The sequence below is a fragment of the Muntiacus reevesi genome, chromosome X (assembly GCF_963930625.1).
Source record: "Muntiacus reevesi chromosome X, mMunRee1.1, whole genome shotgun sequence".
Taxonomy (NCBI): domain Eukaryota; kingdom Metazoa; phylum Chordata; class Mammalia; order Artiodactyla; family Cervidae; genus Muntiacus; species Muntiacus reevesi.
In genome coordinates, this window is record NC_089271.1 from 72,169,060 (window position 1) to 72,192,067 (window position 23,008).

Here is a 23,008-nt window from a genome sequence, read left to right on the forward strand (position 1 = left end):
TTAGGCAGCATTGGAACATCTTAAATGTTCAAGTGTAGATAAAGCAGTCATTATTAGAAAAATAATAATATAAGCAGTCATGTGTGGCTTTGGAAGATTTTATCCAAAGTGTTAGGAATTCTTTTCTCTGAATGGGTGGGAATATAGGTGCTATATGCTTCCTTTGCATATTCGTATTTTTCTCTAAAAGCTACCTTTGCTTTTGCAGTAATATGAAAGAAAATTAAAAGAGCTAAAGAGACAGTTTTTAAAAGATAATTAAAAGATCTTAAACTTTCAGTGGATTTAGTTCTCATTCATTTTAATTTAATTATGACTGATCTAATAGTTTTACTATGCTTTCATTTTCTGGCACTGTTTAAAATATATCAATTGAATTAAAATGTTTTTAAAAACAGAAAAATGAACCAAGATTCCTAGTCATATAAAGAGGCTGCAAGGCTACTGCTATGGCTCTCTAAATTGCCAATACCATACTACAATGAAGAGGATATGATATTTTTTCCAAACAAATCAATTTTGGGTAAATTGTCTGCTGGCCAACTTATTTCAGCTCAAATTTTAGTAAGAATCTCCACTTTCAATCCTCTTGGCAAGAATTTTTGCCTTTCTGGTCTTGAAGTAAATTATGTGCTAAGCCCATTCACAATAAGATACTCAAAACATAATCACTAGGAGTAAGATCTGTGGGATAAAGTTTTAACTGGTGCCCTTCAAAATAGTACTGGTACATGAGAAAATATTTCTTTTGTGGTTAAGGCTATTTTTGAGATTACCAATAAATGTGAGAAGTAAAAATCTTTGGTTGAGACTTGAGTCTCAGAACTCTATTCTGGGTGACAGGGGGAAAAATAAAAACAAAAACAGAGGAATATGGAATCCTGGCTCATTAAAGATTAAAACCAACACTTAACATTTAGTTCACTAGTTGGGTCTGCTCACTAGCATTTATAAGACTGAAGAGAAATATTATATATTATATGTTTGTAGAGACTACTTTTGCAGAATGCCCCGGATTAGTCCACATAGACCTAAAGAAGAGAAATGCACTGCTTTCATTCTAAAAAACTGAGAAGAATCAAAGGAAAAACCAAAACACAAACAAAATAAAATGTATCTGTTTAAAGAAAGCTCTCTGAGGAAGTGAACCTTTTAATAGTTTGGTTTGTTTAGGCTTTTAAATTTTTCATCACAAATCCTTAGAATTTCAATCTAGTTTAACACGATTATATTTGTAACATTTCCTTCTGTTGATTAATTACTCAAGCATTTTTCTTATTGAAAAATTTAGGAGTTCTTGTGCTGACTTTCTTCGTGAACAAATGTCATGTGAATACAGTCACCAGAAAGGACCAATTTATTATAGCCTATGGAGGACTGAGGGGAGCGATCTGTTTCTCCCTTGTTTTTCTGCTCCCAGAGTTTTCCAGAAAGAAGCTCTTCATTGCAACCACCACAGTTGTTATCCTCTTTACTGTTATTGTTCAGGTAAACAAAACAAAATATTACAATTTGAAATCTTCCACTTAGATGGATATGAATGGGCCAACATTCTCTTTCTAGGTTTTGAACTGAGTTATATTTAGGAGAGACAATTATAGCGTGTGAAATAGTCTTTACCATAACTTAAACAGAACATTTGCCAAAGCTGAGATATTTCTTTTTAAAGCAATAGGAGAATGGATGAAGGTGTCATTTATTTAAGTAGCTGACACCAATAGTTTTACAACAAGTACTGCATTTTAGCTACTTAAAAAGATAAGGTTGGGGTTGAGTGCAAAGGAGAAAATAAATGAAATACTTTAAGAATTTAATTCTAAAGAAGCTTTTCCCTTGAATTTTCTCTTTATCTTGTCCATATCATTATTTTTCTTTAATCCATAATTTACTGCAGTTTGATTTTATACAGCTGGCCAAAAGAATATTGGAAAAAAGTATCTAAAAACCTATTCAGTAACTTAATGAGATAATATTTCAAATTTTGGCTAAAATGTTCTAACTAGAGTAATGATGGTGGATATGTGTGTGTGTGTGTGTAGTGGGAGAAGACAAGTCAGAAGATGTGAATTTAGCAGGTTTCTCTTTAAAATAATTATTTCTCTAGAATGGGTGAGATAATTCCTTAGGCTTTGAATGTTTTATTTTGTTTGTAAATGACTGACTAAGATTGAACACTTATAAATTTTATTTAAAACTTAATGAATTTTATTAAACCTGTCCCAAGTCAAATTATACTTTTATCTGATTAACTGATTTTCACTTTAATATGTGTCAGGTAGCACAGTGTTACTTCAAAATACAAAGTCATTTTAAAGAATAAACTTACAATTCCTATATGTTTTAGAATTCTTACCTAATATCTCTGATAATTTATCAATAATAGTCATGAAATGAAATGAAATGTTAGTTATTTTGTCATGTTTGGCTCTTTGCAACCCCATGGCCTCGGGCTCACTGGGCTCCTCTGTCTGTGGAAATCTCCAGGCAAGAATACTGGAGTGGGTTTCCATTCCCTTCTCCAGGAGATCTTTCCAACCTAGGGTTTGAACCCCAGTCTCCTGCATTGCAGGCAGACTCTTGACTGTCTGAGTCACCAGGGAAGCTCTCTAATATTCTCCTTTGATTTTACATTTCCTCCAAGTATTCAAATGCATCTTACTCCTAGAGACTTCATCATTTGACATTTACATTTTCCCATCGATTAGTACTATAATCTATTTAAGACCCTAATTGGGGAGTTCAGGTGTTTTGGAGGGATGTTGTTGGATGATTGCAGTTGTAGACAAATTGTACAATGGAGAACTTGTCATGTTATTCTAGTACCATCTAGTGGTGAAAATATTTGCAGAGATTTAATTTTGTTTGAGAATGAAGACCCACTGGGGAGAAAAGAGCAAAACTTCAATATATTTTGCTTCTTAGACATTGACAAAATTGCCATGATACGCTTCAGGTAAATGAGTGCCTGGCCCACCATCAGTATAACATGTCTTTGTATTTTTTCTTCTGTGATATACTGGAGATATTCTGGAGATATTCTGATTTGGCCATTTTGCCCCATTATTCTTGAGGGGAAATGAGTACTAAAGTTGATATCAGAAGACCTGATTGCTAACCACAACTTCATTCCAGATGAGCTTTCTAATCTCAGACATTTAAATGATTACTCAGTTGTTTTTTTTTTTTTTTTTTGTAGGAAGAGGATACATGACTTATCTTTTAGGGTTGTTTTGTTTTAAAGATTAAATAACAATTAAGTTTAAAAGGCTTTGTATTTATAAGATTATATTGTTATTATCACTATGAACACACAAGTTATCTTTACATATTGTGTCAGTTTTTCAGTTCCACTTAACTACAATTTGGATTCTGCCCTCACTGTTCCACCAAAATTATTCTTGCCAAAAGGTCTCTGCTGTCTTCCGAAAGGGTTTCCCTGGTAATTCAGATAATGAAGAATCTGCCTGTAATGCAAGAGACCTCCAAAATCCCAAGTTAGGACAATTCTTTTGTCCTAACATTATAAAACTTGTCAGCAGAGTTTCAAACAGTTTACTACTTCTTTCTTGAAATGCTTTCATTTTTGCTTTTCTTAGCGTCATACCCTCCTAGTGTTTCTGTCTTTCTGGGAATTTGCTGGATGATCCTTTTCTGTTGGATCTCTAAATATGAGAGTTCTTCAGTATTAGGTCATGGACATTCAATTCTCACTATACTTTTTCATTAGATGTTTATATCCATTTTCATGGCTTAAAGTACAATATAAACTCTGATGACTTATAAGTGTTTGTCTCCAGCTCAGCTATCTACTCTGAGGTCTAGATACTTGCATTCAACTATTACATCATACTTCCACTTGGATGTCTCACAAGAAGATCACAGTTGTGAACTTAAAAATAAAAAAGCCTAAAAATTGTGAGTTATGTTTTATTCAGAGAGCTCACTGAGGACTATAGCCTGGGAAACAACCTCTCAGATACCCATGAGAAAGTGTTAAAAAATGGTAAGAGAAGAGCCAAGATATATAGGAGTTTTTGTTGGGAAAAAAAAATGTTTGATGTTGTCAAACATCAAAACATTGCTAATTACAAAAACCAAACATCTCAAGATAATGATTTCAGTGTTTTTCTATAAATGGGAAGATGCAAGAGAATGAGTGCGTTGAAATTATTCCTTAGATATGCATCTTAACTTTCCAGGGGCAGTGTCCTGTTTTTCTCCATTCTGAATTCCTCTAAGGGTATAACTTTGAGGATGGTTGCAATGATTGATGGCAGGAAACATTCATTTTTTAAGGGAATGACAGGTAGTATTTATTTTTTGTCCACACAGCCAATATGTCTACAGAGGATAAATCTGATCCTTATCTGTTTTTCTTCTATCTTAGTAAATGACACTGACATCTACCCATTTACAAAGACATTCTACAGAAATATAGAATACATATTTGATTATTTCCTTTTACTTGTCCCTCACATCCAGCCCTGTGGTTTCTAATTCCAAAATATATCTTTAATACATGTACTTGATTTTAAAATATGTCTAGATATAGAAAGTTGTATTAATAATATATTTTGATTCATGACACCAACACCAATTTGAATCATTGACCCAATGAAGGAAAGAGAAAGTGTTAGTTGCTCAGTCATATCTGACTCTTTGTGACCCCGTGGACTGTAGCCTGCCAGACTCCTATGTCCATGGAATTCTTCAGGCAAGAATACTGGAGTGGGTTGCCATTTCCTTCTTCAGGGGAACTTCCCAATCCACAGATTGAATCAGGGTCTCCTGCATTGCAGGCAGATTCTTTATGGTCTGAGCCACCTGGGAAGCCTGTTGAAAGAGAGTGAATGTGTTAGTCACTCAGTTGTGTCCAACTCTTAGCATTCATTTATTCGTTCATTCAATCACTGAATACTTCTAACAGCTGTGAGACCACTAACCTGATATAGTTAATAATAATCCATGCAATACACTATCCTATTTTCTTTCATCTCTCTCTCTCTCTCTCTCTTTACAGGTGGCTGATATCCTGAATAAATCATTTATTATTCTTTTGTTTTTTAAAAAAATGCTTTTTGAAATCACATATTATACACATAGGCACACACACAAATAATATAATGATCATTTCAAATTATTTTTTAACTTTATAAAAAGTCTCTATATGGGGGTGTGTATATGTATGTTTTGCATGTTCAGTTCAGTTCAGCTTAGTCATGTATGACTCTTTGAAAGCCCACGGACTGTGGCATGCCAGACTTCCCTGTCCATCACCAGCTCCCAGAGCCTATTCAAACTCATGTCCATCATGTTGGTGATGCCATCCAATCATCTCATCCTCTCTCCATCTCATCCAACCATGTTATGCATATAACCTTCTAGAATTTTTTTGTCTATTAACATTTTATTACTAATATTCATTTATATAGTTGTGAGTAGCTGTAGCTCATTAATTTTCAGTGCTCTATAATACTACATTTTATAAATATATACAAATTTATTTATTAAGTGTCCTTTCAGTTGATAAATGTTTTCTTTTTTAATTTTAAAAATGATATTTTCATGAGTATTCTCATATCTATCTTTTTGTGGAATCTCTGTGCTATTCTCTATTACCATTGCGATCATCTTAGTCCAAGTTGCCATCACGTTTCCAGAATTGCCTTAAAATTTTCCATTTTCCTTTCCTCTTTCAATCTATTATCCCCACAGAATCAAAAGCAATGTTTTTAAAACACAAATTGTATTACATACCTTCCAAAATTACTTTATTGGTTCTTTTTAAACTTTTAATAAATTCCAAAACACTTAGCATGACTATAAGCTCTCTCTAACAAATATGGCACATGTCTACCTTTGAGGCCCCATGTTTTGTGGCCATTCTCCATCTTGTTCCCTGTATTTTAAGCCCCCTGAACTGCATAAAACTTGACAAACTTTTTCTCAACTTGAGCTTTTTCCAACATGTCATTCACTCTCCCCAAAACACTATCTCCTAAGTTCCTTGCATGTCCATCTTCCTTTTATCCTTTAATCTTCAACTATGTACAGCCTCCTCAGAGAAGAATTCACAGGCCACTCTATGTAAGTGTGTTTGATTTCATTTCTGGGAGAGAAGAAACTAATTAAATTAAGCCTTGGTTTGATGGTGTGGGGCTTAGTATAAATGTCTCCATTTTGGGCTTATTGTTTTGAACACTTTCATAGAATTTCTAAGGTAAGAGAAACCCAAGTAAGATGGTAGGTGTTGTGAGAGGGCATCAGGGCAGACATGCTAAAACCATAATCACAGAAAACTAGCCAATCTGATCACACGGACCACAGTCTTGTCTAACTCAGTGAAACTAACCCATGCCCTGTGGGGCCACCCAAGATGGACAGGTCATGGTGAAGAGATCTGAAAGAATGTGGTCCACTGGAGAAGGGAATGGCAAACCACTTCAGTATTGTTGCCTTGAGAACCCCATGAATAGTAGGAAAAGGCAAAATGATAGGATACTGAAAAAGGAACTCCCCAGGTCAGTAGGTGACCAACATGCTACTGGAGATCAGTGGAGAAATAACTCCAGAAAGAATGAAAGGATAGAGTCAAAGCAAAAAGAGTACTCAGCTGTGGATGTGACTGGTGATAGAAGCAAGGTCCAATGCTGTAAAGAGGAATATTGTATAGGAACCTGGAATGTCAGGTCCATGAATCAAGGTAAATTGGAAATGGTCAAACAGGAGATGGAAAGAGTGAATGTCAATATTCTAGGAATCAGCGAACTAAAATGGACTGGAATGGGTGAATTTAACTCAGATGACCATTATATCTACTACTGTGGACAGGAATTCCTTAGAAGAAGTGGAGTAGCCATCTTGGTCAACAAAAGAGCCCAAAATGCAGTACTTGGTTGCAATCTCAAATATGACAGAATGATCTTTGTTCATTTCCAAGGCAAACCATTCAATATCAGGGTAATCCAAGCCTATGCCCCAACCAGTAATACTAAAGAAGCTGAAGTTGAACGGTTCTATGAAGGCCTACAAGACCTTTGAGAACTAACACCCCAAAAATATGTCCTTTTCATTACAGGGGACTGGAATGCAAAAGTAGGAAGTCAAAACACCTGGAGTAACAGGCAAATTTGGCCTTGGAGTACGGAATGAAGCAGGACAAAGGGTAATAGAGTTTTGCCAAGAGAATCCACTGGTCATAGCAAACACCCTCTTCCAACAACACAAGAGAACACTCTAGACATGGACATCACCAAATGGTTAACACCAAAATCAGATTGATTATGTTCTTTGCAGCCAAAGATGGAGAAGCTCTATAGAGTCAGCAAAAACAAGACCAGGACCTGACTGTAGCTCTAATCATGAACTCCTTATTGCTAAATTCAGACTGAAATTGAAGAAAGTAGGGAAAACTACTAGACCATTCAGGTATGACCTAAATCAAATCCCTTATGACTACATATGGAAGTGAGAAATAGATTTAAGGGACTAGATCTGATAGACAGAGTGCCTGATGAACTATGGATGGAGGTTCGTGACATTGTACGGGAGACAGGGATCAAGGCCATCCCCACGGAAAAGAAATGCAAAAAGACAAAATGGTTGTCTGAGGAGGCCTTACAAATAGCTGTGAAAAGAGAAGTGAAAAGAAAAGGAGAAAGGGAAATATATTCTCATTTGAATGCAGAGTTCCAAAGAATAGCCAGGAGAGATAAGAAAGCCTTCCTCAGTGATCAATGCAAAGAAATAGAGGAAAGCAACAGAATGGAAAGACTAGAGATCTCTTCAAGAAAACTAAAGATACCAAGGGAACATTTCATGCAAATATGGATTCGATAAAGGACAAAAAAGTTATGGACCTAACAGAAGCAGAAGATTTTAAGAAGAGGTGGCAAGAATACACAGAAGAGCTATACAGAAAATATCTTCATGACCCAGATAATCACAATGGTGTGATCACTCACCTAGAGCCAGACATCCTGGAATGTGAAGTCAAGTGGGCCTCAGGAAGCCTCACTACAAACAAAGCTAGTGGATATGATGAAATTCCAGTTGAGCTATTTCAAATCCTGAAAGATGATGCTGTGAAAGTGCCGTACTCAATATGCCTGCAAATTTGGAAAACTCAGCAGTGGCCACAGGACTGGAAAAGGTCAGTTTTCATTCTGACCAAAAAGAAAGACAATGCCAACTAATGCTCAAACAACTACACAATTGCTCGCATCTCACATGCCAGTAAAGTAATGCTCAAAATTCCCCAAGCCAGGCTTCAGCAATACGTGAACTGTGAACATCCAGATATTCAAACTGGTTTTAGAAAAGGTAGAAGAACCAGAGATCAAATTGCCAACATCCACTGGATCATTGAAAAAGCAAGAGAGTTCCAGAAATACATCTATTTCTGCCTTATTGACTATGCCAAAACCTTTGACTGTGTGGATCACAATAAACTGTGGAAAATTCTTTAAGAGATGGAAATACCAGACCACCTGACCTGCCTCTTGAGAAACCTATATGCAGGTAAAGAAGGAAGAGTTAAAACTGGACATGGAACAACACACTGGTTCCAAATATGAAAAGGAGTACATCAAGGCTGTATATTGTCACCCTAATTGTTTAACTTATATGCAGAGTACATCATGAGAAACACTGGGATGTAAGAAGCATAAGCTGGAATCAAGATTGCCAGGAGAAATATCAATAACCTCATATATGCAGATGACACCACCCTTGTGGCAGAAAGTGAAGAGGAACTAAAAAGCCTCTTGATGATAGTGAAGGAGGAGAGTGAAAAAGTTGGCTTAAAGTTCAACATTCAGAAAACTAAGATCATTGAATCTGGTCCCATCACTTCATGGGAAATAGATGAGGAAACAGTGAAAACAGTGTCAGACTTCATTTTTTTGGGCTCAAAAATCACTGCAGATGGTGATTGTAGTCATGAAATTAAAAGACAGTTACTCCTTGGGAGGAAAGTTATGACTAATCTAGATAGCATATTAAAAAAGCAGAGACATTGCTTTGCTAACAAAGATTCATCTAGTCAAGGGTGTGATTTTTCGAGTGGTCATGTGTAGATGTGAGAGTCGGACTGTGAAGAAAACTGAGCGCTGAAAAATTGATTCTTTTGAACTGTGGTGTTGAAGAAGACTCTTGAGAGTCCCTTGGACTGCAAGGAGATCCAACCAGTCCATCCTAAATGAAATAAGTCCTGGGTGTTCATTAGAAGGACTGATGCTGAAGCTGAAACTCCAATACTTTGGCCACCTCATGCGAAGAGTTGACTCATTGGAAAAAACCCTGATGCTGGGAGGGATTGGGGGCAGGAGGAGAAGGGGATGACAGAGGATGAGATGACTAGATGGCATCACCGATTCGATGGACATGAGTTTGAGTAAACTCCGGGAGTTTGTGATGGACAGGGAGGCCTGGCGTGCTGCGATTCATGGGGTCACAAAGAGTTGGACATGACTGAGCGACTGAGCTGAACTGAACTGATAATACATATCAGTATATCTGTCTTCTTCTTCTTCTTCTTTTTTTTTTTTTTGGTCACTGAGTTATATTCAACTCTTTCCACTCCATGGACTGTAGCTTGCCAGGCTCCTCTGTCAGTGGAATTTCCCAGGCAAGAATACTGGAGTGGGTTGCCATTTCCTTCTCCAAGGGGCTCAGTGGTAAAGAATCCATCAGCCAATGAAGGAGATGTGAGTTTGATTTCTGGGTTGGGAAGATCCTCTGGGGAAGGAAATGGCAACCCTTTCAGCAGTCTTGCCTGCGAAATCCAATGAGCAGAGAAATTTGGTTGGATACTGTCTATGGGGTCACAAAAGAGTTGGACACAACTTAGCAACCAAAATACAACAACTGTAATCTATCTTTTATTCATTCTCTTCTCCACTTGGGTGATGTCTGTCTCCTTGCTAAAGTGAATTCCATGAATGAAGGAAATAAATATGAATTATTCACCCTTATATACTCAGTCTACTAGTGTGGCTCCAATGAAATGAGCAATAAATATCTGAAGTAAGGAAATCAATGAATAAATAGTAAAGAAAAATTAATTTGACATATGAATATACATTATGAACATTTGCAGTAGAGGTTTGAAATCAAGACCATTTTTTAAACCATGATTTTTATTGATTTACTCAAGCTTCATTTGACCATATATTATTTACTACATAGATTTAAACATAAAGAATAAAATTTTGTCTCTCAACTATTCTACATCTTTAAAAGACCAGAGTGTAATAGTACAAAATACATAAAATGGGTTATAAGAGGAGATGTCACCGTGTCAGGTTGGTTTGACACCTTTATTTTAAAAGCATTAATTTTGACCTATTCATGGTAGACTGAAAAGAATGAATTAAGTTAAATTAAGATGGAGAGTCATGTAAAAGGGTTTAAAAATGCAAACATGGAGTCAACCTTTCAAAGACAGGTCATGAGACAGATCATGGTAGGAGGCTTTTTGCCTGTGATAAATACTGTTAATGGATGTAGTTATATCCCATGAAAGCACTGTATGGTGATTTTTTAAATGTCAGAATGAATTTAGTGGAATTGCACAACTGAAATATCATCTAAAAAGCAGGAATTACATACAATTATTTATGAAAACCGTGTGAATACGATGATCATCTGACTTTGGGCAATTCAGATGCATTTATAAAAAATTGCATAGCTCCAAATTGAAGAGGAAGCTTTTGGGGTGGCATGCTCATTTGGCGTGTTAAAGCAGTCAGGGCCACGGTAAGGCATTTTTGTCATTCAGAAGTGCTGAGGAGTTGATAAAGAACTAGGACACCCCTGAGATTCTTTTAAGCTTCAACCTTAACATTAATGAAAATTATTACCTGCTTCTTTCCACATTTTTGAAATAAGGTAAAAATAGAAACCTCATGGGAATGCTTTTACAAAGTATTTGAAAGTGACTAACTAGTGCGGAAGTTCATTTGAAGGCAGTAGATTTTGTTGTTTATTTCAAGCCAGGTTTTTCCATATTCCACTTCATATTTCTTACTTCAGTTCATAACTCTTTCTTAAAGTCTTTGTTTCCAAATGTAGATGCCAGGGAAAATCTCATCTTCTTTTCTTACTTTGCATTCAACCATACTTGGTTTAAAAAGACAAAACAAAACTAAGTAAAGAGAACTCTGAAAAAAGCAACTTGGCTTACAGTAGTCATCCACAGAAGTGCCCTTAACTTCACAGCATAACTGTATCTGTTCCTAACCTCTTCTTTCTTTTTCTTATAACAGAGCTGGGGGTCTCCTATTTCAAGCTATCCTCTGTAATCTATTCCTTTCTTGCCTTGTGTTTTCAATCATTTATTTTCTCTGATATATATTTACACTGTTCTCAACTAGATTCTTCCCATCAACTTTAAACAGGCTCAAGCAATTCCTATTTAAAACACACTACAACTACACTAAAGTAATGTTCTCTCTTGACCACATACAACTTTGTTTCTCCCATCTTTTTTATTAAGGTTATTAATGGTCATTTGTCATTCTCATTTCACTTGAGCTTTCCCAGGGAATCCACGAGTCAAACTCCCACATTCTTGAAATATTCTTTTTTGTGTTTTGTGACAACTGATTTTCTGATTTTCCTCTTACTTCTCTGGTTTCTCTTTCTCTGTTTTTTTTGCAAGCTTATTCTCATTGTATGTTTATTTACTCAGTTATGTCCAACTCTTTGTGACTCCATGGACTATAGCCCACTGGGCTCCTTTGCAATTCTCTTATCCAGGGATGATGAATAATAAAGACAGAAGTATATATATGAGGTATTTGTCAATAATTGAAATGAAAATCTCTTGCAGCATTTTGGCTCTGTGATTTAAGTACTTTCTGATTTTGAAATATAGTGATAGATTTTTTTCAGTATTTTTTTTAATGACCCACATTTTTGTCCACAATATATATTCCTGATTGATCTTTATGAGGGAAAATCACAGCACTTCCCTCTAGTGTTAGACCAATGATCCATCTGAATTTTAAGAAAATGTTCTAAATTTTTTTCATAGGCAGATTAAGACACCTGTGCATATGTACCCACACATAGACACACCAGTGAAATATTCAAGCACTAATTTCATATGAAAGAAATTCAGTTTTTTGTTTTTCATTTTGTAGGGAATGACTATTCGTCCTCTTGTTGACTTATTAGATGTGACAAAAAGAGGAGAGACCTCTCCAACTGTGAGTGAACAAATTCTCATTCGGGTAAGATGTCTATATATCATGTATGCCATCTTGTTGACTGGAACTAACCCTTGCATATTAGATCTTTATCTGTTAGATCTTCTTATACTTGAATTTCTCTAATAAAAGGAGTTGTGATTTTCTGAATAGGTATTTGTTATATTGGGCTTCCTAGGTGGCTCAATGGGTAAAGAATCTGCAATGCAGGAGATGCAGAAGATGTGTGTTCAATCCCTGGGTTTGGAAATTCCCTTGGAGGAGGGCATGACAACCTACTCCAGTATTCTTGCCTGGAGAATTCCATGGAATGAGAAGCCTGGTGGACTGCAGTCCATAGGGTTGCAAGGAGTCAGACACGACTGAGGCGACTGAGCACACATGCATGCAATCATTTGCTATATTGTAACAATCTGTAATTTGAAAATCAATCAATCAGTTCTTTTGGTAAGTGATAAGAACAATGAAAGTCTGAATGTTAGCATTTGCTCTTGAGAGGGTAACAGGTAGGATAGCTACAGATCCCCAAGTAGCAGGAGGAAATAAACTGCAAGTGAAAGTGAAAGTCACTCAGTCATGTCCAATTCTTTGTGACCCCATAACCTATACAGTTCATGAAATTCTCCAGGCCAGAATACTGGAGTGGGTAGCCTGTTCCCTTCTCCAGGAGATCCTCCCAACCAAGGTTTCCCGCATTGCAGGGGGGATTCTTTACCAGCTGAGCCACCAGGGAAGCCCAGTGGCAGATATTTTTTTCCCCTTCTATACACAAAATTAAAAGATGCTTCTTTTAATTCTGTGTTGAAGACACCCGGTTCTGCCTTGAACTAACCAATGTATTTTTCTTATGGAAATGTTTTTCTTAAGCTATGTTAATGAAACTAAGCATCAGCTTTGGAATCTGCCTTTCTTCAAAATGGTTCCGCCTAAGACCTTTTCTTTTCTCAAACCTTGGGCTGATAATGGCTCAACAAACCAGTATTCATGTCACTTGTTTTATGGCCAGGGGATGACATGGTACCATCCTATCTAAACAATGCATATTGTGGGAAAGGGGCCTGGTGAAACTCCCTCAGCCTTGAGGCATCTCTCTTATCTGATTAATAGCTTTCTAACAGCCATAAAACACCTTGCTAAAAACTAGCAATAGGGCACTCTTTCTGTTCCTTTCTGATCTCTATGTCAGAAGCTTTCCCTATCTCTGTTATGCTTTAATAAAACTTTGCTGCACAAATAGCTCCAAGTAGTCAAGCCTCATCTCTGACCTCCAGTAGAAATCCTCTCTTCTGGAGGTCATGAATCCTGATGTAACACAAGGCTTGCAGCAGCAACCTTTCACTTTGTTACTATCCGGTTTCCCACATTATCTTAGGAAAGTCTTTTAACATTTTTGTGCACTTGGTTTCCTAATCAGTAAATTTGAATAGCTGCTTACATGATCTCTGAAGGCCTATCCAGGTTGAATAACCTATGAATTATGATTTTTTTTTGCTGTAAATTATGATTATAAGTGTTTTGGGTTTAACATATTAATTCTTAATACTAGACTAAATTATCCAGTAGCTGGATTGATTTTTTGTTTGGTATTATAAAGCAATTGCTTACAAACTGACCTTGTAATTTTTACGTAGTTGGGAAATTTTTCTTGGACTATTTAAGCCTTTGGTGGAGTTTTTAATATACAACCAAGGATTGAGAAAGTTAAAAATTTCCATATGCAAATTGCAAAATATACTCTTTGACATAGAGTTTCAAAATTACCCAGAGTTTAAACAAAAATGCCTTATTTCTACATTAGAAGTAAGGAGAAGATCAGAGAAATTTAAAGATGTGAACTCTATCACTTGGTTTTGTCTTCCTATAGAAATAGAATTGTTTTTTGCTTATCTTTGGTGGGCTTTTATATAATGTAGCAATAGGAATATTGAAATATAGAGAATGTTAAGAATGCTATCAAGATATTCTTATTTTTAATAATATGGAGACATTTTGGGAATTTTCGTCAAAGGGAAGGGCTGGTTTGTCCACCTTACCTCTAACTTCAATATGGAACAGACCATATTTTTCTGGAATACATTTTCTGCACGTATAATGACTTTTATATGTAAAATACTTGTTTTATTAATAATTATGTGCCTAAGAGGGCTTCCCAGTGGCCCTAGTGGTAAAGAACCCACCTGCCAGTGCAGAAGACATAAGAGATATGGGTTCAATCCCTGGGGTGGAAGATTCCCTGGAGAAGGGAATGACAAGCCACTATAGTATTCTTGCCTGGAGAATCCAATGGACAGAGGAGCCTGATGGGCTATGGTCTATAAGGTTGCAAAGAGTTGGACAAGAATGAAGCGACTTAGCACGCATGCATGTGCCTAAGAACGTGTACAGATAAACATGATTAGCTCAACTGATTACATTCTTCCTTCAAATTTTAATAGCTAATTGCCTAATTTGTAAAATAAGCATATGTTGATAATTTTATTATACTTGAAAGACATTTTTAGGTTATTTTTAGGGAAAATCATATTTTTCCTCTGTTATTCCTACCATATGGATGAGTTTTAATGATTGCATAATATATATTATATTGATAAAGCATAATATAGCCAATTTATAGGACCAAGTCAAATTCTATTTCCTTTTCCAACTTTTTATTTTAAAGATGTCAAGTGTACAGATTTCAAACATAATTCAATGAATACATATATACCCTTTACTTGACTCTCTTGTTACATTTTCCACACGTGTTTTACCATTCTCTATCTATATTGATATATATTATTACTGTCATTTGCTAAATGATTTGAAACTAGGTTGCAGACATCCTGACTATTCACTTCTAAATGCTTCAGTATGTATTAATATTTTTAAGTAAAAGGACATTCTAGTACATAATCACAACTGTTTATCAAATTCAGAAAGTTTAACAATAGTGTTATCTAATTTAGTTATGTATTCAAATTTTTTCCAGATGTCCCAATATTTTATAGTATTTTTCTCCTCATCTAGGATCATGCATTGCATTTATTTATTTTTTTTCATTTATTTTTATTAGTTGGAGGCTAATTACTTTACAATATTGTAGTGGGTTTTGTCATGCATTGACATGAATCAGCCATGGATCTACGTGTATTCCCCATCCCGATCCCCCCTCCCACCTCCCTCTCCAGCCGATCCCTCTGGGTCTTCCCAGTGCACCAGGCCCGAGGACTTGTCTCATGCATCCAACCTGGGCTGGTGATCTGTTTTACCCTTAAGAGTATACTTGTTTCAATGCTATTCTCTCAGAACATCCCACTCTTGCCTTCTCCCACAGAGTCCAAAAGTCTGTTCTGTATGTCTGTGTCTCTTTTTCTGTTTTGCATATAGGGTTATCATTACCATCTTTCTAAGTTCCATATATATGTGTTAGTATGCTGTAATGTTCTTTATCTTTCTGGCTTACTTCACTCTGTACAATGGGTTCCAGTTTCATCCATCTCATTACAACTGATTCAAATGAATTCTTTTTAATGGCTGAGTAATATTCCATGGTGTATATGTACCACAGCTTCCTTATCCATTCGTCTGCTGATGGGCATCTAGGCTGCTTCCATGTCCTGGCTATTATAAACAGTGCTGCGATGAACATTGGGGTGCCCGTGTCTCTTTCAGATCTGGTTTCCTCAGTGTGTATGCCCAGAAGTGGTATTGCTGGGTCATATGGCAGTTCTATTTCCAGTTTTTTAAGAAATCTCCACACTGTTCTCCATAGCGGCTGTACTAGTTTGCATTCCCACCAACAGTGTAAGAGGCTTCCCTTTTCTCTACACCCTCTCCAGCATTTATTGCTTGTAGACTTTTGGATAGCAGCCATTCTGACTGGCGTGTAATGGTACCTCCTTGTGGTTTTGATTTGCATTTCTCTGATAATGAGTGATGTTGAGCATCTTTGCATGTGATTGTTAGGCATCTGTATGTCTTCTTTGGAGAAATGTCTGTTTAGTTCTTTGGCCCATTTTTTGATTGGGTCATTTATTTTTCTGGAATTGAGCTGCAGGAGTTCCTTGTATATTTTTGAGATTAATCATTTGTCTGTTGCTTCATTTGCTATTGTTTTCTCCCAATATGAGGGTTGTCTTTTCAACTTGCTTATAGTTTTCTTTGTTGTGCAAAAGCTTTTAAGTTTCATTAGGTCCCATTTGTTTATTTTTGCTTTTATTTCCAATATTCTGGGAGGTGGGTCATAGAGGATCCTGCTGTGATTTATGTCAGAGAGTGTTTTGCCTATGTTCTCCTTTAGGAGTTTTATAGTTTCTAGTCTTACATTTAGATCTTTAATCCATTTTGAGTTTATTTTTGTGTATGGTGTTAGAAAGTGTTCTAGTTTCATTCTTTTACAAGTGGTTGACCAGTTTTCCCAGCACCACTTGTTAAAGAGGTTGTCTTTTTTCTCTTGTATATCCTTGCCTCCTTTGTTGAAGATAAGGTGACCATAGGTATGTGGATTTATTTCTGGGCTTTCTATTCTGTTCCATTGATCTGTATTTCTGTCTTTGTGCCAGGACCATACTGTCTTGATGAATACGGCTTTGTAGTGTAGTCTGAAGTCAGGCAGGTTGATTCCTTTAGTTCCATTCTTTTTCAAGATTACTTTGGCTATTCGAGGTTTTTTGTTCCATACAAATTGTGAAATTATTTGTTCTAGTTCTGTGAAAAATACCATTGGTAGCTTTATAGGGATTGCATTGAATCTATAGATTGCTTTAGGTAGTATAACCATTTTGACAATAGTGATTCTTCCAATCCATGAACACGGCATGTTTCTCCATCTGTTTGTGTCCTCTTTGATTTCTTTCATCAGTGTTTTATAGTTTTCTATGTATAGGTCTTTTGTTTCTTTAGGTAGATATACTCCTAAGTATTTTATTCTTTTTGTTGCAATGGTGAATGGTATTGTTTCCTTAGTTTCTCTTTCTGTTTTCTCATTGTTAGTGTATAGGAATGCAAGGGATTTATGTGTGTTAATTTTATATCCTGTGAATTTACTATACCCGTTGATTAGCTCTAGTAATTTTCTGGTAGAGTCTTTAGGGTTTTCTATGTAGAGGATCATGTCATCTGCAAACAGCGAGAGTTTCACTTCTTTTCCTATCTGGATTCCTTTTACTTCTTTTTCTGCTCTGATTGCTGTGGTCAACACTTCCAAAACTATGTTGAATAGTAGTGCTGAGAGTGGGCACCCTTGTCTTGTTCCTGATTTTAGGGGAAATGCTTTCAATTTTTCACCATTTAGGGTAATGCTTGCTGTGGGTCTGTCATATATAGCTTTTATTGTGTTGAGGTATGTTCCTTCTATTCCTGCTTTCTGGAGAGTTTTAATCATAATTGGGTGTTGAATTTTGTCAAAGGTTTCTCTACATCTGTTGATATAATCATATGGTTTTTATCTTTCAATTTTTTTAAATGATTAGCAGATTTTTAAAAAATTTTTATTAGTTGGAGGCTAATTACTTCACAACATTGCAGTGGGTTTTGTCATACATTGACTTGAATCAGCCATGAATTTACATGTATTCCCCATCCCGATCCCCCCTCCCACCTCCCTCTCCACCCGATTCCTCTGGGTATTCCCAGTGCACCAGGCCTGAGCACTTGTCTCATGCATCCAACCTGGGCTGGTGATCTGTTTCACTATAGATAATATACATGCTGTTCTTTGGAAACATCCCACCCTCGCCTTCTCCCTCAGAGTCCAAAAGTCTGTTCTGTACATCTGTGTCTCTTTTTCTGTTTTGCATATAGGGTTATCATTACCATCTTTCAATTTTTTAATGTGGTGTATTACATTGATTGTTTTGCACATATTAAAGAATCCTTGCATTCCTGGGGTAAAGCCCACTTGGTCATGATGTATAATTTTTTTTTAATATGTTGTTGGATTCTGTTTGCTAGAATTTTGTTAAGCATTTTTGCATCTATGTTCATCAGTGATATTGGCCTGTAGTTTTCTTTTTTTGTGGCATCTTTGTCTGGTTTTGGAATTAAGGTGATGGTGGCCTCATAGAATGAGTTTGGAAGTTTACCTTCTTCTGCAATTTTCTGTAAGAGTTTGAGTAAGATAGGTTTTAACTCTTCTCTAAATTTTTGGTCACGCATTGCTTTTATTTGTCATATCCTTTCAGTTACTTTTAATCTAACACTGTTTTTCAACTTTTTGTTACTTTTCATGGCACTGCCATTTTTGAAAAGTTCATAAATATATTTTGTATCAGTATAATATTACTCAAATTGGGTTTATTATTTCTTTTTAAATCTATTCAGTTTATTTTTTGTGATGTTATGTCCAATTAAACTTTTAATCTTAGCATTTAAAATCCTTTGTTAACTGCTTTCTTTTCCCACCCTTGATCTACATCTATCCAACCTTCTTTTTTCATAAATCTCTTATAAAGTTCCTTATTTTCTCCCATATATGTTACTCATGATGTTCCTATTACAAGAATGATTTATTTTTTCTTTATATAACCCAATTTTTTCTAGGGCAAGCTCACATTGCACATTTTCATATAAGCCTTCTCTAAATACACCTTTTTCTATTTTTTTTTCCTAAATATTCCTTTTCTTGCTGCATTTATACATGTACACATGCCAAGTTTAAACTGAATTATCATGGTATGTGCTTTGATCTTGTCTCTCCAGTTCGGTTCTATATCTTTCAGAAGCAAGAATTATGCTTTTTGCATCTTTTATTTCTTTCACTTTACCAGGCCTAGACTTTGGTAATTGAATGAATTTATCATATGATACTGATTAATATGTGCATTTTCAATTTTAAATGGAGACTCTGTAATGCTTATGCTAGAATTATTACAAACCTTCTCATTTATAAATATAGATGCTCCTTTTCATGCTTACCCTGAAAAGAGTTTAGGATTAAAAAAAAAAACAAGCGACTCAGATGAAATCAACAATTTTGAAGATGGTTTTAGGAGATCCTTAAGCATTAACTAATCAAGTTCCTCATGTATACTATATATTTAGACATATGTTTTGTTTTATTTCAGTTCTTTGATCATTTGCTGGCTGGCATAGAAGATATATCAGGACACTGGGGACAATATTACTGGAAAGACAAGTGAGGATTTGCCAAAAATATGCTTATATACATGCATAGAAAAATGGAAATGAGCCTGTGTATCTTTCCGTATGTTTCTGTTAGGAATAGTTGAGATTTACTCATTCACATGTTTAAAAAATGATGACAGCTAAAGAAACAAAGATCTTTCTTTCTCTTATCATGAAGGATATGACCAACCCTAAGTACGGACCTTAAAACTAAATAGTGTGTCATAAAATTCTCAGACCTTCCTGGGGTGGGGGTGGGGAGCTATTATGCACAGTTCCAGAGAAAGTGATTTTACTTCAAATCATGTTACTATCCTAAACAAAGCTCTAATATTTAGTCACTTAAAACGTATCCAAACTTTTTTATATCTCAGTTTACAATTCTAACTACTCAGCTTCCTTCCACATGTCTTTCTGTTCTCTCTGCCATATACCATACTGTAGTCATGTCTTTACTAACACATTAAGTTCATCACATTGTTACCTTAAAGCCTTTGTGTAATGTTCCTGTTGCCTGAAATTCCCTTTTACTTGATTTTTGCATGCCTAGTACCTTCATGTCATTTAAGCCTTGGCTAAAATTTCATTTCCTCAAAGAGTTATTCCTTTAATATTCATTCTGTATTATATCAGTGTACTGTAATTATCTGATATTTTAATGTTTTATTTATTAAATGATATTTTATTTAATTTAAAAAATATAATTCATATAAAATATATCATTCTTAAAAGTTTCTCTCCAACTAAAATATAAGTGGCAAAAGGACAGAGACCTTGTTTGCATTGTTAAGTTATGTAACTATAGCACTTAAAAAAATTCCTTCTACATAATAGGTGTGCATGTGTGCATGCTAAGTCACTTTATTCCTATCCAACTCTTTGCGACCCTATGGACTGTAGCCCGACAGGCTCCTCTGTCCACGGGATTCTTCAGGAAAGAATACTGGAGTGGGTTGCTGTGCCCTCCTCCAGGGTATCTTACTGACCCACCGGTTGAGCCCATGTCTTTTATGTCTCCTTCATGGCAGGCGGGTTCTTTACTTCTAGCGCCACCTGGGAAACCCTACATAATAGGTACCTGATAAATATTTTTAAATAAAGAAGTGAATGACTGAGTGAATTATAAAAGGGATATTTTAATGCTGATATTAAATCTAGTCTGAGATTTTAAATCCAAATATTTAAACTATTCTAAATTAAGACCTATTCATAAGTACCCTGGTAGCAACACATATTAAAATTTGCTGCTTCAGCCTAGATTCCTTGCAGGAGCTGTGTAAAAAAAACAAATACTGCTTTAACAGCAAACACTTGGCACAAGCAGTAGGGTCGATACTTTATCAATATCCTTTTATGCCACATTACAGGAGAGATGGCTTCTATGGTGAAGTTAAGATCAGAGAACCAAGAGAAATTTTACTAGTGTTCATCCTCAAAGAAAGTTAATTTTAAACTCTGATAAGGAAATATTCATTTATCCTTCTTGTAAATGCAAAGGATCTAACAAAAATCATTTTTTTCCATGTTTGATTTGGATGCATGCTTTTGATCATAGAGAAGGGATGTAAACCATGATAAACCATGATTGGGACATGTTTGTGTGTGTTAGTCCCTCAGTCGTGTCTGACTCCTTGTGACCCAATGGACTGTAGCCCACCAGGCTCCTCTGTTCATGGGAATTCTCCAGGCAAGAATACTAGAGTGGATTGCCATTCCCTTTTCCAGGGTATCTTCCTGACCCAGGGATCAAATATGGATCTCCTGCACTGGAGGTAGATTCTTTACCATATGAGCCACCAGGAAAGCCCCTACACTTACTGTCTTGCCCTTTCTAATAATGCAAACAGCCTAGCACAATTTTTTTTTTACAATAAACAATTTGAGCTAATTACCTGGCTCTCTGTTTAAGTATGTTCCATGTGGTTTTATGTAGTGACTTTTGTTGGTAGAAGAGCTACACACACACTTCGAAGACTTTATACTTACACAGATTTAGGTCATCTCCTTTCCTTCTCCCTTTGCTCTCACCTGTTGTATACAAATAACTTCTTCCTCTAAAGTAGAATCTCTACCATGCCCCATAAATTTCTGGGTCCAATTTTTTCATTGGCAAAAATTGCTATTTAACATTGTAAAGTTTTGTTTTTCTGATATTGACTCTCTTTCTGAGCAAATTTCATGTTGACGGCTTGAGCCTAGAGTCAAGGTGGCTTTAAACTCCTGGAGCATCAGAAAGTGACTTTAAAGTATGTAAACATTTAAAAAAGAAATAGACCTCAGGGAACTATTCAAGATTGTGGTGAACTTTTTTTAATGTGAACTTATTGCCTATAAATCTATATTTAACTGGTATTTTCACTCAAGTGTTGTGAAACTGTAGTTTCACATGGTTTATTTTTCATTTTGTGAGTTTTACTGTGTGAGTTTAAATTCAGGTTCCTTAAGCAAATAATTAACAATGGTGTTCCAGTCCTTTTCCCATTCATTGAAATAAACTATTTCAGTGGCCTTCTCTGAAATATAGACCCTGTATAGCCAGTATTTCTGTCTTTGGTGTAAATATTTTTTCTTTATAAGTCTGTATTTCCCTTGGCTTGATTGATGATAGTGGGATAACCCTAAAGCTGCAATTTCCTAATAAAGACATTTGAAATTAAAATTTCTTATGTTTTTTTTTTTTCTTCTCTTTACACATTAGAATAAATTTTCCATTTAAACAAGTTACATATGAAATAGGCAGTGGGTGAACCAGTTCTGGGACCTTCTAACTATAGCATAAAAATTCCTGAAATAAATGGCACTAATTTCCTGGAATTTTTATTTTATTTACTTCTTGAACAGATTGGAGTATTTGAACAGCAAGTATCTGCAGAAGATTTTGCTCAGAGAATATGATCAGTCCAGATCAAGCATTGTGCTTCTTTATGAAAAGCTTGAAAGAAAACATGCCATTGAGCTAGCAGAAGCAGGCCAGTTAATACACACACCATCTAGTACATCTTTGCTGTAAGTGTGTGCATGTGTGTGTTTATGCATGTATGCAGTGTATGCATGTATTTATGCATGTGTGTGTCTATGTTTTCATTGGTTTAGTGAAATATCACACAAAAATTGCAGAATTATTTAAAGTTCTATCCCTTTAAAGTGCAATCATCTTTCCTTGAATCCCTTCCTGGGAAAATATGAAGAACTCAGTAAAACTGAGGATGTTTGAGTAACACAGGCTGCATTGTTTAGCAAACAGTGGTGAACAAATCTTAATGGAATAAATTGTCTATGAAACTTCAGCTTCTAAGAGTTTAGAAATGTTGTCTCTTTTTAAGAAATATATGTTTGCATTTTTATTTCATTTAAAGACTCATGTTGGATTTGCATATAGGGTTATCATTACCATCTTTCTAAATTCCATATATATGTGTTAGTATACTGTAATGGTCTTTATCTTTCTGGCTTACTTCACTCTGTATAATGGGCTCCAGTTTCATCCATCTCATTCACCAGCCCAGGTTGGGTGCATGAGACAAATGCTCAGGTCTGGTGCACTGGGAAGACCCAGAGGGATCAGGTAGAGAGGGAGGTGGGAAGGGGGATCGGGATGGGGAATACATGTAAATCCATGGCTGATTCATGTCAGTGTATGACAAAAACCACTACAATATTGTAAAGTAATTAACCTCCAACTAATAAAAATA

General features: G+C 35.7%; 1 protein-coding gene across 1 annotated transcript in view; it reads left to right on the forward strand.

Annotated features, from left to right (window-relative positions):
- Positions 1-22,326, forward strand: part of LOC136154535 (sodium/hydrogen exchanger 2-like) — a 50,743-nt gene extending 28,417 nt beyond the window's left edge. Inside the window, exons 5-8 of the mRNA XM_065916786.1 lie at positions 1,292-1,488; positions 12,147-12,236; positions 19,256-19,326; positions 22,158-22,326. Of these exons, the coding sequence (XP_065772858.1) occupies positions 1,292-1,488; positions 12,147-12,236; positions 19,256-19,326; positions 22,158-22,326 (527 nt within the window). The remainder of the gene's footprint in view (positions 1-1,291; positions 1,489-12,146; positions 12,237-19,255; positions 19,327-22,157) is intronic.
- Positions 22,327-23,008: the final 682 nt, after the last annotated feature.